The sequence below is a fragment of the Stomoxys calcitrans genome, chromosome 2 (genome assembly GCF_963082655.1).
Source record: "Stomoxys calcitrans chromosome 2, idStoCalc2.1, whole genome shotgun sequence".
Lineage (NCBI taxonomy): Eukaryota > Metazoa > Arthropoda > Insecta > Diptera > Muscidae > Stomoxys > Stomoxys calcitrans.
In genome coordinates this window covers 78,259,883-78,280,250 of record NC_081553.1, presented here as the reverse complement: position 1 = coordinate 78,280,250, position 20,368 = coordinate 78,259,883, and the positions used below count along the sequence as shown (strand labels likewise).

Sequence of the window (20,368 nt, the reverse complement as noted above, 5' to 3'; positions counted from 1 at the left end):
TTGTTAGAAGTGATACCAAAACGCCACGTGCAAAATTTAAGCCAAATCGGATAAAAATTGCGCCTACTAGAAGCTCAAGAAGCACTTAGCTTTACACCTTCGAAAGTTAGCGTGCTTTCGACATGCGGACGGATAGACAGACGGACAGACATGGCTAGATCGACTAAAAAGTCATAACTATCAATAATATATATACTTTATGGGATCTGAGAGGCATATTTCGAGGTGTTACAAACGGAATGACGAAGCAAGTATACCCCCCATCCTTTGGTGGAGGGTATACCTTGGTTTATTTCTTTCAATAATTGGCAATTCAGCTATTAAATATATATGAACTCGCTACCGACCAAGCTTTAGGGGTGCATTGACAACTGTTACTGCATTGGTATGTAACTAATACACCTCCTATTAACAAGTCCTTGAAAACAGTAAATTAGGGTTTTGATAACTTAAGCTGTTCCTTACCCGAGATCAACCAGTCGTAAAGAAAGTCCCTAGGGTAACATTTGATGCAGTCATTAAAGCTTTAATATGCAATTTCATAACAAATATTCGTCAAGCTCTTCGCGTTGCCATAAAATAATTATAGCAGAATTTTTTTCTTCCTTCAAAAGTAAAGAAAATTCGCATTTCAAATATAAAATCAAAAACTAAGCCCTAATATACAACAAAAAAATTTTACCTCCCTTATATAAAATACACCCTTTTGCTTCATTTCAAATTGTACAAACATGTGGCCTAAAATTTAATATTAAATTTAAATAGTTTTTCTCATTTTTCGTTTTTCATTATGTTATCTTACTCATTCTGTTTTTTTTTTGTTCTTATGCTGTCTATTGAAAGTCTTTTGGAATTTGTTAATTTAAATCTAATTGATATTGTTTTGGGTATTCTAAACAGAATTTTAATATTGCAACCCATTCAAGTTTACCCACCCGTTCGATAAATTTGCTTCTTCTTCTTCTTCTTTTGCAAAAAGAGGCTTTAACAACTTTTGGGGTTAACTGTGTTCGTTTTGTTGTTTTTGGGAAACTTGACTCCTTCGTCGTAGTCGTCATCATCGTCAATTTTCTGTGGAAACACAGATGGCTCTTAACAGCATAGCGGCAATAACAGAGTTTTAACATTACATTAAGGATCTTAAAGGAAGTTGTGTTTTTTGTTTTGTTTTTTTTTTACCTTTTTTACAAAAATGGTTATTATAATACACAATAAAAAATATTACATTACATTTACAGCTGTACAACAACATCAAAAATAATAGTGTTAAACAATGTTATGGCATTTTTGGTAGGTGTTTTTTTTTTAATTTCGTTTTCGTAATTCTTAAGTTTTATATCCTTTCATTTTTGTGGTTGTTGCTGTTTTGTTTAGTTGGTTAGACGGCAGTCAGGCAGGAAGGTAGGCAGACAGGCTAGGCAGCTTGCTATACCTTCTTTATATGGATAACACATAAGTATATGTATAGTACACGCACACACACACACATACATTGATAAGTTTAAGTCTTTATATACAACTTTCCTGGATGCGATTTGATGTCGTTACCACCTCCGGTCGAAATCTATATTCACTGATGGATGAGGTTACCGATGGATTATTGGGACTAAGTAGACTTACTTCCATTGGCTGTGTGGTGGGATGATATGATGAGAGTGATGAAGATGTTGTAGTTGTACTACTAAAGGGCAAACCCACACCCAATGGTGGACTACATGTGGTGATGCCTTTCTTATTCAAGGTGGCATAACTCTGTAACAAAAAAAGAGAGAAAGTAGAACAAGGTGATATTAAGCAAGCTGGAAGAGTAAAAGCGAAAGAGAGAGAGAGAGGGAGAGGAAGAAATAGCGACTTGACAACACACAGCTTTTGATGGATGTTGAACAATGACAATAGTGTGCTTGTTGTGTGGTAGTGGATTGTGTTGGTGATATTGAGCCCATTTGAGTTGATAATGGCATTGACCAAAATAAAGAGGGAAGAAATGTGTATGGGAGAATTCCACGGCAAAACGGATAGTTGAGAAAATATTTATTTTAAGGTTATTTAAGAGCTACATATAAATAATGCTTACAAATAAAATAAATAAACTTAAATGGAATTAAAAAAAAATTGAAAAATAAATATATAAACCTAAAACTTGAAAAAGGGGTTTTATTTTGCTTTCTATTCTAAAGAAATACAAAAACAATCCCTCTATCATCTGGACAAACAAATCCAACAACATAATAAAAAACAAGTAAAAAGGCGTTAAGTTCAGCGGGGCCGATCTTTGGATACCCACCAACTCGCGTATATATGTAAACCAACTTTTAGTCATTCGGTGAAAAATTCCAAAATTTATGCCCCATAGCAGCTATATCGAAACATGGTTCGATTTGGACCAAATTCGGCACGGACATTGAGTGTTCTAATAAGTACAAATCATTGTTCAATTTTGTAGAACAAAATATTGGTCTTTTTGGTAGGTATAACCAAATATATACCGATCTGAATCATGTACGCATCGGATGTCGAAAAGCATAACAAAAGTCATTGTGTCAAATTTCAGCAAAATCGTATTATAAATGCGCCCTTTGGGGGGCACGACTTTAAATCGAGAGATCGGTCTATATGGCACCTATATCCAAATCTGGACCGATCTGGTCCAGGGATGTCAAAGGGTCTAACACAACTCTCTGTCGTGATTCCAAACGGAATCACGAAATAAGTGTACTCCCATTCTATGGTGGAGGGTATAAAAATAAAATAGATTGAAATAAAATAAAATCAAATAAAACCGAGCTCAGTTCGGCCTAGCCGAATCTTATATACCCTCCACCTTCAATTGAACTTGTCAAGTTCTTTGCCCGGTATCTCTTTAAAGACAAACAAAGTATAATGGATACGAGTTTCTATGCTATTGGAGTTATATCGAGTGTAGACTGATTCGGGCCATTCTTGGCTTGGATGTTGAATACCAAAGTAGATGTCATTGTTGAAATTTCGACCAAATCAGATAAGAATTGCGACCTCTAGGGTCTTAAGAATTATATTTGGGAAATCGGTTTATATGGGAGTCATATCAAGTTTTTGACCGATTCAAGTCAAACTTGATACATCTGTTGGAAGTCAAAGGGAAAGTCATTGTGCAAAATTTCAGCCAAATCAGACTAGCATTGCGCCCTCTAGAGGTTCAAGAAGTATATTTGGGATATCGGTTTACATGGGAGCTATATCAAGTTTTGAATCGATTCTAACCATACTTAGTCCATCTGTTGGTAGTCATAGGAAAAGTCATTGTGCAAAATTTCAGATAAATCGGTTAAGAAGTGCACTGTCTAGAGGCTCAAGATATAAAATCAGTAGACCGGTTTATATGGGAGCTGTAACAAACATGGACCTATATGGCCCATTTACAATCCCAACCGATCTACACTGATAAGAATTATTTATGCAAAATTTCAACCGCCTAGCTTTACCTATATGGCCCATTTACAATCCCAACCGATCTACACTCATAAGAAGTATTTAAGCAAAATTTCAACCGCCTAGCTTTACACCTTCGAAAGTTTGCGTTTTTTCGACAGACAGACGGGCGGATGGACGGACATGGTCATATCGACTTAAAATGTCATGACGATCAAAAATGTATGAACTTCATGGGATCTTGGACGAATATTTCGCGGTGTTACAAACGAGATTAGTATACCCCCATCCTATGGTAAAGGGTATAATAAAACAAGTAATAGCGTGACAAGTTCGGCCGGGTCGAATCTTGAGTACCCACCACCATAGTTTCCCATAAAAATTTACCCTTATTAACTGAGTTTGTATTTGAATTATTTTCGTCTCAAGAAGTCATATCGGGTTATCGGTACTTAGGGGGGCCTATATCACCATATTGTCCGATTCAGATAACTCTTGGCCCTGATATTGGAAGTCGTAAGATAAAGGTTTGGGCCAAATTTTGGCCAAATCAGGTATACATTTAGGTTTCTAAGGACTGAAGAAATCTAATCCGTAGATCGTTATTTATGGGGACTATATTTGTTTATGGTCCGATTCGTATCATTCTTGGTACGGATGTTGGAAGTCATAATTCAAGTATACGTTCGAAGTTTCAGCCACATCGGATGAAAATTGTAGCTTCTAAGGGCTCAAAAATTCAATTTCGGGAATCGGTATTTATGAGGTCTATATCTGTTATGGACCAATTCAAATCATACTTGGCATGGATGAGTCATAACTCAAGTCTATAATCAAAATTTCAGCGAAATCAGATGAGAATTGAGGCTTCTAGGGGCTCAAGAAGTCAAATCGGGGGATCGGTTTATATGGGGGCAAATACAAATCTTAATCGATATAATCCATTTGCAATCCCCAATGACCTACATCAATAAGAATTATCGGTGCAAAATTTTAAGCGGATAGCTCTACACGTTCGAGCGCTAACGTGATTTCGACAGACGGACGGACGGACATGGCTAGTTAGACTCAGAATGCCGAGGCGATCCAGAATATATATATATATACCTTATGGGGTCGCAGATCAATATTTCGAGGTGTTTCGAACCGAATGACTTGATAAGTATATCCCCATCTTATGTTGGTGGGTATAACAAAAGCGTGATTTACACCGTACTCAATAATCGGTCGTTAGGTATGTAGAGAACCTTCATCAGTTTGACAAAAGTGCTGAAGAAGTTACATGGCGTAAATAAATAAAATAAACTAAACTAAAATAAAATAAAATAAAATAAAGTAAAGTAAAGTAAAGTAAAGTAAAGTAAAGTAAAGTAAAATAAAATAAAATAAAATAAAATAAAATAAAATAAAATAAAATAAAATAAAATAAAATAAAATAAAATAAAATAAAATAAAATAAAATAAAATAAAATAAAATAAAATAAAATAAAATAAAATAAAATAAAATAAAATAAAATAAAATAAAATAAAATAAAATAAAATAAAATAAAATAAAATAAAATAAAATAAAATAAAATAAAATAAAATAAAATAAAATAAAATAAAATAAAATAAAATAAAATAAAATAAAATAAAATAAAATAAAATAAAATAAAATAAAATAAAATAAAATAAAATAAAATAAAATAAAATAAAATAAAATAAAATAAAATAAAATAAAATAAAATAAAATAAAAAAATTTTAATGTAGTTACAATTTGTTATATTTTTTAATTTTTTTATCAGAACTCTTTGTTTTCCTTTATGAAATACCTCACATTTATTTCATTCTCTTCGTTATTTGTAGGAATTGTTTAATTGTTAACCCTTTGAGAACGAAGAGTTAGTTAGAGAGAGAGAGTGGTTGGAGTAGTGGGGTATACAATGAGCGTCAAAATGAAGTGTACAAAAGCATTTGATTGAGACAAATATTTCTTTAGCCTATAAATTTATTACTTGTAAATTGCACACTTTATTCGGGCGCTCACAAAATCTTTCTTTTATAACAAAAAATCGGTCAAATCCGATTAAAAAATGGTTTGTCTTGATGGCCAATGAGTAAAAACGGTGCTATATTTGCAATTACTAATGACTTACACTCATAAAAGTTCATCGCGCTTGCTCATTTTCCATGTTTGAAGCTCATTTTTGGCTCAATATGTATGTAAATAAGCAGAAATGCCGATTTTGGAGTGAAAATTAGCCAGAATCATTGCAAGAGCTACCAATGCATTCAGAAAAAATCACAGTTTGATGCGGTTTATAGGCTGGTGGCATCATTGGAGCGCACTTCTTCAAAGATACGAATCGTAACGTAACTATTGTATGAATGGTGAGAGCTATCGTGAGATGATATCCAAAATTTTTTTTTTTTTTTTGATCAAAATGCAAGAGCTTGACTTGACAAGACGGTGCCACATACCACACAGCACGCGTAACAATGGACTTATTGAGAGACGTGTTCAGTGAACCTTTTACTTCACGTTCGGGACCGGTTAATTGGCCACCTAGATCATGCGATTTAACGCCTTTGTACTTTTTTTAGTGGTGTTATTTAAAAGCTCATGTCTATACAGACAAGCCCGCTTCAATTGACGCATTGGAAGACATCATTGAAGCATTTATTCGTGAGATATCGGCCGAAATTTTGGAAAGAGTATGTCATTAATAAAAGTGAATTTGAAAGCCAACTTACAAAATGGAACATATTAGTCCCAATTTTTCTCAAAACGTTTACAGTGTGTTATGTCTATTTTTTACAGTGTATTGTGGGCATTTTAATCAAAAAAATCATTCTTTAATTTTTTTTCTCCTTGCCTATGTCATTCCTTTTTTTACCACTAATAAAGAAGGCAATGGTGTATAGGTGTGTATTATGACTGTTGCTGTTATATGTGGGTTATATATTGTTTTTTTTTTTGCGGAATGTCCTGGTTTTTTTGTTGCCTTTTTCTTGTTTTATTGTTATGCCTGCTAAAGAACTAGGACTCAAAACTCATAATAAAAGTGTGTTAGTGTATTTGTGTGTGTGTGTTTGTTTTCAATTCCCTGTGGCTACTATGCGTCACATGAAATATGACCATGAGTTTTATTTCACAGCGATTTTTAGTCTATTTGTATGTTTTTTTTTTTTTTTTTTTGCATATATATGCAAATAATTTTGTAGTGTATTATTGTTGGTGTTTCAAAATGGATGTTGCGTGCATTAAGGGAAAGTTAAAACAAACAATGGAAAAACACTTTAAGCCTGGAATGTTTTATAAAAGTGCGATCGATGTATTTAAATACTTTTGAATATTTAATGAATAGATGGCTCTGTTGTTGTTATTTTTTATTTCAAAGCCATTAGGATTAACTTTTGAATCAAACAAAATCTAAAAAAGTTAAAGTCAATTGAATATAGACTTTTTTTGACACTAGCTTTTCAAAATAAATATTAATCCGGTGAAATAAATCAATTGCTCAATAAATAAAATAATTCCTTCATTTAGTAATAATATTGTAATATTTATTAGATAAAGAAAAAAAAAACAATATTAATTAACTATAACACTATGCAACAAAATGTAATTTTTCTCTAACTACACGAACATGTAGTTTATGAAAGAGGAGGTACGAATGGAAAACGTGAATATAGGTTTACATACTGATTTAACCAAAATAGCTGACTGAATGTTCCAATAAAGAGGCAAGATTCTTTTTATTGGAACATTTTAACCCTCAAGTGACTAATTAAAAAGTTTCATATAATCCCTCTTATAAAAAATGATTGCCATAACATTTTACTATAGGTTCCTAAATTTACTATGCTCCAAATCGTCAGCAATGGGTATACTTCTATCAACCTAGATATCTAGAACGCCTCCAATAGCCTTAGGTAAGCAGTTGTGGTACAATCCCTGTAGACCATATTTCACGTAACTACATACTTCCATACTACATATACCTATCAACTTTCGCCAAATAGGTTAGGTTAGGTCGCAAAGAGGGTGCATGTATTCATCCGCCCCATGCCACTATGGACATACATCTTAGCCGGTAATCGGCTTTTAGTGCACTCTAAAAACTAAAAAGTAAAAGAAAATTTTAAGTTAGCAATTCCTTGCTGCTTAGAAAATCCTTAATTGTTTTCCATACCACTGCTCTAGGTTGATTCATGTCTGGTATTGTGTCCCCACCTAAGCACTGGTGTCTTTTAGTGGCGAAAGCCGGGCAATGACATAGGAAATGCTCCAACGTCTCATCATCTTTCCCACATGCCCTACACATGCCATCACTTGCCGCATCGATTTCACATAAGTGAGCCTGTAGTGCTATGTGTCCCGTTATGGTACCAAAAGCTATAGTGACCTCCTTCTTTCTTCCTTTCAGTAATAGCCTTGTCCTCTTACGATCCGGATCAACCCAGAAGATTTTCCCAGTCCTACCGAGTTCACAGAGGTAAGTACGTCCGCTTATCCTGGCGAGACCATCAGTAAAAATTTCCAGCGGAGGTTTTCCCCTCCTAATGCTGGCAACATTTGTGAGGTACTATGCCATGTAAAACTTCTCTCCAAAGAGGTGTCGCACTGCGGCACGCCGATCGGACTTGGCTATAAAAAGGAGACCCCTTATCATTGAGCTTAAACTTGAATCGGACTGCACTCATTGATATGCGAGAAGTTTGACCCTAGTGGAATGTTCATGGGCAAAATTTGCAATTTGCATAAGATAAGAATGTCGAAAAGTCTAACATTGCTTAATGTGCAAAATATCACCGAAATCGGATAATAAATGCGCCTTAAATTGCCCCAAGACCTCATGTCGGGAGGTCGGTCCGTATGACAGTTACATCCAAATATAAACCGATGTGGAGGGCATCGTAGCGCAAAGGTTAGCATGTCCGCCGATGACGCTGAACGCCTGGGTTCAAATTCAGGCAAGACCAGCAAAAAAAAATTTTTTTCAGCGGTGGTTTTCTTCTCCCATTGCTGGCGATATTTGTGAAGTACTATGCCATGTAAAAACTTCTCTCCAAAGAGGTGTCGCACTGCAGAACGTCGTTCGGACTTGGCTTTAAAAAGAAGGTCCCTCATCATTGAGCTTAAATTAAATCGGACTGCACTCATTGACATACGAGAAGTTTGCCTCTGTTTCTTAGTGAAATGATCATGGGCAAAAATTGCATTGTATTTGCATAGACTGATGTGGGCCATATTAAACATGGATGTCAAAGAGACCTATTTCGACACGGATATCGAGGGGCCTAACACAACACACTGGCCCAAATTTCAGTGAAATCGGATATTTAATGCGGCTTTGTGTCCCTAAAACTTCTAATCAGCAGATCGGTTTATTTGGGGGCTATATCAAGATTTACTCCCACATGGCCCATCTTCGAACCTTAACCTGCTTATGAATCTGTGTAAAACTTCGGCTCAATACGAGTTCTATTTGTATAGCTTCCACCATAGAATGGGGTATATTAATTTCTTTATTCCGTTTGTGACACATCGAAATATTGATCTCAGACCCAACAAAGTATATAAATTCTAAGTCGATTTAGCCATGTTTATCCGTCTGTCTGTCTCTATCTGTCGAAAGCAAGCTAATTTTCGAAGGAATAAAGCTAGCCGCTTGAAATTTCGAACAAATACTTTCTACTAGTGTAGGTCGGTTGAGATTGTAAAAGCCATATAAATCCTTTAAATTAGCTGTCATTTAAATCGACCTCGGATCTTTATTTCTTAAGCCTTTAGAATAGGCAATTCTTATCGGATTTTGGTGTTTTGTTTTGACTTCCAATAACTGTGATAAGAATGGTTCCAATTGGTTCATAACCTGATACAGCTGTAATATAAACCGATCTGAAATCTTGACTTCTTGAGCCACTTAAGGGCGCAATACTTATCCGATTTAACTGAAATTTGCACAAGATGTTGTGTTTTAAATTTCAACAACCGTGCTAAGTAGGTTACATATAGCTGCCATATAAACCTAACTTTAGATATGACTTCTTCAGCCTCTAGAAGCTTTGCTATGATTTTCAACAATCGTGCTGAGTATTGTTCAAATAACCCGGTTTATATGGATCGGTCGATTTGACTTCTTCAGCATCTAAAAGGCGCAATTTTAATTCGAGTTGGCTAACATTTTGCACAATGACTTCGAATCCATCTATAACCCGATATAGCTCCCATATAAACCGATCTTCTTGAGCCCCTGTAGGCCGCAAATTTCATCCGATTTGGTTGAAATTTGGCACAATGGCATCTATTATGGTCTCCAACATACAAACCAAGCAATTCCAGAATCGGTCCATAACCTGATACAGCTTCAATAGCATAGGAATTCGTATTCATTATCCTATATTCGCCAATAAAAAATACCGGGCAAAGAACTTTACAAATGCTATCCATGCTGGAGGGCATATAAGCTTCGGCCCGGCCAAACTTTCACTTGATAAAGACTGTTGGGCGATTCCAACAGTTAGAGGACGGATATGGCTAGACCGTTAAAGATTTTTACGACGATCCAGAAAATGTATATTTAAAAGGGTCGGAAATGGATATTTCGATGTGGTGCAAACGAAACGACAAAAAAATACTCCCCCATCCTTCGGTGGGGGGTATAAAAAGGATAGCTGAATTCAAATGTGCTACAATTGGCGATGCACAAATATAGCTTCTTTTAATGGTGAAACGACGTATTTTTTTTTAGATAGAAATTCGTGTATATGAATTGTTAACTCCAATGCACGAGTACGTCGTTATCGGGCTTACTAAGGTGACTGCACCGACAATTCAAAGTTACCCTATACTGAATCTATGGTGTTAAGGATGTGGCAGGAGAGGGAAGGTGGTTTTGCTTGTGTAAGGCGAAGAAAATCATTCCCGGGTCTCAATTATGAGGATTTACCCGCCTCTCTCACATAGCTATCACGGACTCCGATTACGATATAAAGAAACTTGATAACTCTTGCCCTATACACCTACAAGATTTCTATAGAAAAAGTTGAAGGCTTTAAATCGCGTGTCGGTCTGGTGAACGGGACCTTGAAAATTCATCAGATTTCAATACTCAACCGCATCCAAGGCATGGTGTTTTGGTTCAAGACAAAGCCTCTGAGGATGACCCCACTTATCTTAAGACTGGAATTGATACCTGTGGACATTGTCGCTAGATGACCACTATCTCGAGGTTGATGAACTTTTTCTGCGGTTCAGCTACAGCTACGGCTAAGGAAACTGTGTTACCCTTGATACAAAGTTAGATAAGTCCGTGTGGATTCACAATGACCACTGCTGCTAGGTTGATGAAATTTCCTATGGTTCAGTTGCAGCTACGGTTAAGGAAACCGTGTTATCCTTGATACAAAATTAGATTTGTAAGTGTAGACTCACAATACCTGAGCTGCTATTTTATAAAAACATCTGTATCACTATACCTAGAGCACTTTGGAATAACAATATCATAGGTAATATGTTTGATAGTACTTAGATATCACAAAAGAAGATTCAAGACTAGACGAATATGTATGCTTTCCAGTGTTTTCTATAAAAGTAGGACTGTACATATAGAGAAGGTTGTCCGATAACTGTAGCGTGTATCATTCGGATATTCTTGGTATTAAAGAAGTGGTAGGGTACCTGAGCACTCACTTATCATACACCTTACAGGGGAACTGTTTATGACTCTAACAACTTGTAAGGTAAATAGTTGAGATATAAGGCCAAAGTAGTTATTGCGAGATGTAGCGCCCAGGCTAGGAAAACACTTATTTTGAGTGACCCAAAAACAGATTTTATTTCAATTGGTGACAACACTAAAATCTAAAAATCATATATATTTAATTCACGCTTAAAGGTAACTGTTCACGGTGTCATCTTACATTTGTGTTTGGCTGGGGCTTAGTCTGGCGCACTTCTCTCAATTTGTTTGGTAATATTAAAAAAATACTTCCTACTAGCAATGGTTGACGACCATTCACATGTAGATTCATCTGCAAAAAAGACAGAGTCATCGCTGATTGTCTATGACAGATGCTCGGCTAGTCGAGTACCAGATTGCCAAAAATGAGATAACGTCTTGTAATCATATGCGTAGTTAGTGGGCAGAGTGCATAATTAGTGCACCATGCAACAGTAGTAATGGATGACTGGTGATCATAAGTTAAGGGCTCTGAACACTCTGATATTGTGTGGCTTTGGCTAGTAAAGAAGTCTGAATCATTGTGTCCGTCATGATTGACAAACATACTAATGACTAAAAGTTGCAAGTAAAGATTTCTGCTGAATCTGTGAGCACATCAAGAAACTGGAAACTATAAAAATTAGCTGTGTGCGTCTCTAGCACGGACAATCGGAAGGTTCCCATTTCTTTGAAGACTTGTCTAAAGTATCGAACGTTTATTAGACTTCAATAGCAATCTGACTGGTTTAACGGTAGGTACTATAAGATATCATCTTATCTTTTTCCTGCTGTATTACAAAAGTCTTAAATGTCTAAGTGAGGCTGATTGCAGATTTGTACCACTATACCTAGAGCACTTTGAAACAACAATATCTTAGGTAAAGGGTGATTTTTTTGAGGTTAGGATTTTCATGCATTAGTATTTGACAGATCACGTGGGATTTCAGACATGGTGTCAAAGAAAAAGATGCTCAGTATGCTTTGACATTTCATCATGAATAGACTTACTAACGAGCAACGCTTGCAAATCATTGAATTTTATTACCAAAATCAGTGTTCGGTTCGAAATGTGTTCATTCACCGTAACGTTGCGTCCAACAGCATCTTTGAAAAAATACGGTCCAATGATTCCACCAGCGTACAAACCACACCAAACAGTGCATTTTTCGGGATGCATGGGCAGTTCTTGAACGGCTTCTGGTTGCTCTTCACTCCAAATGCGGCAATTTTGCTTATTTACGTAGCCATTCAACCAGAAATGAGCCTCATCGCTGAACAAAATTTGTCAAAATTTGAACACATTTCGAACCGAACACTGATTTTGGTAATAAAATTCAATGATTTGCAAGCGTTGCTCGTTAGTAAGTCTATTCATGATGAAATGTCAAAGCATACTGAGCATCTTTCTCTTTGACACCATGTCTGAAATCCCACGTGATCTGTCAAATACTAACGCATGAAAATCCTAACCTCAAAAAAATCACCCTTTAGTATGTTAGAAAGTACGTAGATTTCACAAAAGAAGATTCCAGACTAGACGGACATGTATGTTTTGCAGTGTGTTCATATAGAGAAGGTTATCCGATAACTGTAGCGTAGGATATCTGAATGATATCCTTGCTATTGAAGAAGTGGTAGAGTGTTTGAGCACTTACTTTCCCTACACATTGCAAGGAAACTGGATATGCCTCTAGCAACTTGTATGATTAATCTTTGAAACATAAGGCCGAAGTAATAATGGATGCCGGATGATCATAAATTGAGACCTCTGAACACCCCAATATTGTGCTGGAACAAAAGCCTGAATCATCGTGTACGTCAAGATTGGTAAAAATACTAAAAGACTAACAGTTGAAAGTAAAGATTTCTGCTGAAGCTGTGAGTACGCCAAGAAGCTATAAAAATTAGCTCTGTGCTTCCCCAGCAATCAGAAGGTTTCCATTTCTTTGAAGACTTGTCTAAAGTATCGAACGTTTAGTAGGTTAATCTGACTGGTATAACTGTTCTTGCTGTACCACAAAAATCGAACTTTAGCTAGGTTACAACAGTATTTAACTTTTAAAAATTGATGAACACCTCCTCTTTCATAAGCTGCTTACTTTTTCCCTTAACTATATTTTGTGTTTCAGAGTGTAGTTTGTTATATACAAGGCATCTAATCAGGAAGCGATTTAAAAAAATAACTGATAAATTAATTTAGCAAAAATGTCCTTCATGTACTATACGCAATAAATTAAGGAAAAAAGTATACATATCTTTTATCATTTGTATTAACTATAATTCTTATTTTAAAGCTGATTTTTTCTCAAATACTATTTCAATGGAAAAAGAATTTTTTCGACCAAAACTAAGTTTTTGCTTCTTCTACATCAGAGTTTACTTTTGTTTCTGAGAAAACATTTTTAATGTAATTTTAATTGTGACATTTCATGAAAACTGTGACTTTATCACACACTCACCACAGCACAAGTGTTAAATATATTTGGAACTGCCTTTTAAAAAAGCACAAAGCTCCATTTAATTGCCACTTGAAAAAAAAACTTTTTTGTTCCCATTATATTAGGCGGAGAAAAAATGTGTTTATCTTAATTGTACAAATACTTTAGTTCTGCCACTTTTATCAATAATCATTGCTAATATGTTTCTCTAGAAGAGGCGTGGTGGTCTGAAAAGCAGATGCAAGCCTTGAACACCAAAACTCCCAAAGACACTTTTTATAAAACATTCCACTTGGCTTTTCTTTGTTAGCTTTGTTTGTTTTTCTAGACTACCTTAACTTGGTTGTCCTTGTGTTTTTTTTTTATGATTATTTTGTTGTTTTGTTCTCTGTGTTGAAGAGGCGAGTAATTTGTCTATTTTAGTGTTTGTCGTCATAGTTCATTAATATTTTATTATAGCTACATTTACGGGGTTTACTTACAATTTGTTTGCTTGGCCTAAATGTGTAATGCAGCACCTCATTGCCAATGCCAAGGCTGCCATTATTACTTTTTAATGAACCTAAACTGGATACGCCATCCACGCTACTTAACGCCGAACCATTCGTTATGCCAATAACACTCCCACTGCCCAGTGTGGCACTGCCGCCATCATTGGCACTGCCACCACCATCTGTTGTGCAATAATCACGTTGCAATAGACGCGCAGATGGACTACGGAATATAGGTGAAGCCATCATCGACTTCAGTGGACGTTTTTCTGCAAAATGGAGAACAAACATAAAAGGACATTGAACAAAAAAGGACAACGGTTATATTAATTAACAACTTATTATGTAGTTTGCCAACACATTAAAGGACAGCATCGAAACACACTCACACACAAACTGCAAAGTTAATACTAATTGAGAAAAAATTACAAAAGTTGTAGATAATAAAACGTGACAAAGAGTTCATATTAATGGTGTATAATAAGTTAGAAGAAGACAGATGTTAAGCAGGTGGAATATAATAGAAACTTTTTGTTGTAATTGAAAAATTAATTCTTTACGTAAAAATTTTTAATTTGTAATTCAAAATTATTTCTATACTCCTCCGCTATGGATGTGGGTATGGAGTATTGACCTCATAAAAGGAGCACTTTTCATCCGATTTTGATGAAATTTTGAACAATGCGTTTTGGTACCCTCCTAAACCTTTTAGTTAAATATCAAAACTCAATGTTTCAAATTTCATCCAAATCGGATGAAAAATGCTCCTTTCATGAGGTCAATACTCCATATCGGGAGATCGGTCTATATGGCACTATATCCAAATATGGTCCGATTTGGACCACATTTGACAAGAATGGGTAGGGGTCTGCCAGAACACACTGTACCGAATTTCATCGAATTCGGGTAGTAAATGGATCTTTTAAGGCCTCAATACCCTATATCGGGAAATCGGGCGGTCGGTCTATAGGTCAGCTATATCCACATAAAGTCTACCAGAACGCACTGTGAAAAATTTCATCGAAATCGAAAATATATAGCGAACTAGCTGATCCTGGCTGATCCCCGCTCCGCTGCGCCTTCTTTTACTTTATATGGAACAAAAGTTTCCTTGGAATATTTATTTTGGACAATTAAAGATCTTTTAGTGAAATCTGAATCCCACATGAACTTTATTGGACTACGAATTTAAGTTTGGATGTAAGGTGTACTCCATTCTTAAAATACTTCATTTCAGCCCGATATTCTCATGATGTCTGATGTTTTCGGGGGAGAGGTGGTCCCCCAGATACTTGGCCCTGAAAAAATATCAGAATCGTGCTCTTTTCCCAAATACCATTTATTTAAACCCCATATTGTCACTGGCTTAAGAGGAGTTTACAGGATGAGGCGCCACCCAAACACATGGCCCCAAAATAGGTTATCAAATTCGTTTTCTAATCTCAAATACCTTTCATTTGAGCCACATATTGGCATGGTCGAAAAATTTTTTCCCTTGGGGGTGTTTTGGGAAAGGGGTGATGCCCTAAATACATTGTCCTACATTTGGATATCAAACTCGTATTCTACTCCCAAATACCTTTATTTGAGCTCCATATTGTGATGGTCACTAAAAAATTGCTGTTTGTGGGGTATTTTGGGAAAGGGGGTGGTGTTGTGGGGGTGGGGTGGCCCCATAGACACTTTTCCCGAACATTGATATCAAATTCGTGCTTTACTCCCAAAGACCTTTCATTTGAGCCCCATATTGCTATGGTCGTAAATTTGCCCCCTTTGGGGGATGTTTTTGGTCAGAGGCGGCCCCCAAACACTTGGTCCCATATTTGGATATTAGATTCGTATTCTAAATTCAAATACCTTTTATTTAAGCCCCATATTCCCATGGTCAGTAAATAAGTCCTGTTTGGGGGGTGTTTTGGGAAAGGGGTGGACCCCCAGAAACGTGGTCCCACATTTGGATATCAGATTCATATTCTACTTGCAAATACCTTTCATTTGAGTCCCATATTGCCATGGTCGGTAAATATGTCCGATTTAGGGGTGTTTTGGGGCTTGGGGTGGTCCCCCTAGCAGTTGGTTCGACAGTTGGATATCAGATACCTTTTCTTATTCTAAATACCTTTCATTTGAGTCCCATATTGTCGTGATTGGTCTTAATATATGTTTGGTGGGTTTTAGGGTGAGGCAGTCCCCCTAGGTACCCCATCCGAAATTTGGATACCAAATTTTAATTTTTTGGGGTACTATAGAGACCACATAAAATTTCGCTTATATCGCACCACGCATCTCCGAGAACTGGCGTTTTTGAGAATTAGGGTAAGGGGGAGGATCCGCCCCCCTTCAGATATCAAAAAATGTAGTACCCTATTTTCACCACGGGGTCATTATGCACCATCTGTGAAAATTTTGAGGAAAATCGGTTCAGGCGTTTCTGAGTCTATAAGGAACACACAAACAAACCTACAAACAAACATAAATTGATTTTTATATAAATATTAGAAGATATATTAAACTAAACTCCTATTTTATGAGATCAGAAGATCAGGTTTATATACAAGCAATACTAAATCATCAAAACTTTTTTTGCAAAATGTTTTTATACCCAAGATATCTGGAAAATTTTAAATACCCAGCTTTTGGATATAAACGGGTAAATACCCGGGTATTTACCCAATTTACAGGGTAAATTCCTTTTGAGTATTTACCCATCGCCCATCTCTAATCATAGACCATACAGTGTATACCTATTCTTGGTCTTTTTGATATCTAAGTGGATTAAGCCATGTCCGTATACGTGAGGGATTGTTAACGGGCCAAATTGGTCCATGCTTTGATATAGCTGCTGACCGGACTACTGAAATTTTCAACCGATTTGCCTGGCATTTTGCATGTGTTTTATTGTATGCGCCGAGCTAATAAATTAATTGCGGCGGTATCCCCTGATACCGCCGCAATTTATTAGCGATTTGATTGAAACTTTGCATGTGGTGCTCTGTTATAACTTCGAATATATGTGCCGAATTTTTTTGAACCGATCCATAACCTGATAATGTGTCCATGTAAGCCGATCTCCCGATTCGACTTCCTAACCTATTAACGACGAACGGGTAGAAAAATATAAGGAATATGCTGTTTTACGGTCTTCAAAAATTAATTGTATTAGACCGCTCAACGTACGTGCCGATTTTATCCAAATTCGACCCCATTTCGATATAGCAGCTTTGGGTTCATATATGGTGTACTTTTCACTGGATTTCGAGGAAAGGTGGTAAGTGTGTATGATATCTAAAGTGTGATCCAACCGAAGCAATCCGGGATCATTCCATTAAGTGGACATACTTTTGTCTCATATTGATGTATGCTTTCCGATTAAATTTTTCTTTCATTATAATTTTAGCCCAAGGCGACACCACTTTTTAGAGAAGTTCTACATAGTTGAAGACCAACCAAATTAAGTTAGATTTTGTGAGGGGATAACAGCTTCAGAAATTTCTTTCCCATGTTCTTGGAGGGACTATTTCCTATGTTTATTTCTGCGCCACGGTGGTATTATTCGAAAACTATTTAGAGATTTAAGTATTTGAAGGCCACCGTAACGCAAGGGTTAGCATGTCCACCATTGACGCTGAAGGCCCTGTTCCTTAATGGAATGTTCATGGCCAAATTTCCATTTGTAGTTTTTATACCGGTATTTTTCTCAACCTCCACAAGTAGTATGTTCGCCTGCGATGCTGAACGCTTGGGTTTGAATCTTAATGGTTTAAGGCTTGATATAAAAGGCATATTCTTCAACTGATTGCGACTTAATTTGGAATTCTGACCTTCGGCCCCTCGATAGTACAAAGCCCGCACTTATCATACAATTTCGGTGGAAATTAAAAATTTCATTGATTGAATTTTTCTCATTTCTTCTAAATTTCCTTTTTTGAATTTGTTAGAAGTATTTCTTTTAAACATTTTATGTTAAATTAAATTGTGTGCTTTAATGTTCTCTCCCCTTACACAACTGTTGTATAATATGTGTTTGGGAATTTTTTTTTATTACTATTTTTGTAAATATATAATGCAACACCTTTCCGTTTGAATAATATTTGTTTTAAACACAAATGTGTTCAATAAAACAATAATTGTGTACAATATGTATGTTTATAAATATGCAAATTAACCAAATAATTATGCAAAATATGTGTATGAAATATGATGCATGATGTGTGATGGCTGATAGTATTGTAGCTTTGAAACAAATTAAAATTTTCACAATAATTGTTGTTATCGAGGGTGACAACAAGTTAGCAAAACATTTTGCACAAATGTGAAAATGTCGCAATAAAATGCATAAATTATTCAAATCTTTGTTGTGATTACTAAAGTGTTGTGGTGCATAGTTATTAAAATGTTGTGAATTGCATTATTATTTGGTCAATTGGCAACTAGAAAATGTTTGCTCTGATATATTATTATTGTTTATTTAGAAGTCTAAGTATTTTTTTTGCATATTCTGAGGAAATTTTTAAAGTGAGAGTATTATCTAGGGTTAAGAACATATTGACCTAGTTACTATATTCCACACTCCTTTGATAGTAATAATGAACAAATCTTATTAAAGGAGTCTTTGTTGAATTTCTTCTTTGGAAAAACCACCTTTGTCTCCTTAAAAGTAAAATTTTTAATATATTTCCCCAAAATTTGATATGCATCACTCTAGGATCCCACAAAAACAAAAAACCACTTTATTCTAATCGTTTGTGACTTGTTTTGCTCCCCCTTTTAACCATTGAAAATTGTGCAAATCCCTTGAAATGATTGTTCTTCCGTTTATGGTTTCAATGCCTAATGGTTGCTTGCTGTTTGGCTATTTCAACTTACCATATTGATTTGGGATGACATCTGGATCAGTGTCATCGCCTTCAGGCGGATCGCCCATTATTTGCGGCGACTGTCGATGGTGATGATGATGATTCTGGCCAGTTGACCTTAATGTGGATGAATCCATAATGCCGCCAATGATGCCGCTGCCACCCAAACTAAGACCCGATGGTGATGAGGCGCCACCACCAACACCAATGCCGCCTCCACCACCATTACCGACACCAGCACTAATAACTGCCTGTAGTTTGCCATCACCATTTGACTGTAACAGACTGTGATGGGCCTGATGATTGTTCTGTTCGTAATGATTATGATGATGATTCGGCTGTAATGGATCCAGTTGACAATCGGAGGGTATCGAGAGTTGTGTATGTTTTGTGGGTTTCAAATTGTTGTCATTTTGTCTGCAAATGAAATGGAAGAAGAATGCCAAGCACAAAGAAAAAAAAAAAGAAAAAAAAAATAGAATTGGTTAGTCAAAAAAAATATGCGAAAAATTTATCTTTGTTTGCTAAATACACTAATAACTACAATAGTGGATAAAAGTTTGTATATAGTAGACGAATTTTGCTATCCTGAGGATTTAAGGTCTTTAAACGTTCATTTTCAACCATTTACTTGTGTCAACCGTAATGCCAACATGTTTTATATGAGATTTTCAAAAAACGTTATCGATTTTTTCAAACGTTAACATTGGGCTGAGCAAAGAATTATACAATAACTCCGTGTGTTTTGAAGCGGAGGTAAGACGTATTTTTATTATTCGAATATGAAATGGGAAGAGCTACGTGTTTCTTAGAAGAGGGCGAAAACAGGCCACCCAAAGTATGCTATATCGGCTCTACTATATTATATTTGAGCTTCAAAAGCCACATACTATGTTCGACTTCCAAACAGTCTTAAGTGTTGGATAAGATTAAACAAGTAAAAATGAGCTAAGTTTGCCGAATTTTAGAAATACACCACAATAGAAAATGTACTCAAATGAATTTTGTTGTAGGGAAAGTGTATACTTTAAGTAACAAATTTCTGGCAATTGAGGAAAAGGTTGAAGCTTTAGCGGCCGTAGAAGCAAAAGATGGCGATCGGTTTTTATGAAAGCTGTATTAGGTAAAAGACCGATTTGGTCAATACATGGATGTTGAAAGCCAAATTAAAACATTATGAGCAAAATTTCAGCAAAATCGTATAGGAATTGCGGGTTCGGAAGATCGATTTGGACGTACTTGGCATGGCTGTTGGAAGTCATAGCATAATAGTACGCTCAAAGTATCAAAAAAAATCTGATAACAATTGCGGCTTCTAGGATCTCACTACATCAAATCGAGAGAGATCGGAATTTGCGAGCTATGTCAAAATCTGAACCGACATGACGAAGTATCCGTGCAAAATATCGAGCATCAAGCTTTACGCGTTTGATCACTATCTTAATTTCAACTGAAGGACAGACGG

The 20,368-nt window shown here is 35.9% G+C and overlaps 1 protein-coding gene across 1 annotated transcript in view; it reads right to left on the bottom strand.

Annotated features, from left to right (window-relative positions):
* Window positions 1-744: 744 nt before the first annotated feature.
* LOC106090424 (protein turtle homolog A) overlaps window positions 745-20,368 on the bottom strand; it is a 436,959-nt gene continuing 417,335 nt past the window's right edge. Inside the window, exons 15-17 of the mRNA XM_059362200.1 lie at window positions 18,914-19,320; window positions 14,039-14,316; window positions 745-1,752 (exon numbers count right to left, since the gene is read on the bottom strand). Of these exons, the coding sequence (XP_059218183.1) occupies window positions 1,510-1,752; window positions 14,039-14,316; window positions 18,914-19,320 (928 nt within the window). The 3' untranslated portion in view covers window positions 745-1,509. The remainder of the gene's footprint in view (window positions 1,753-14,038; window positions 14,317-18,913; window positions 19,321-20,368) is intronic.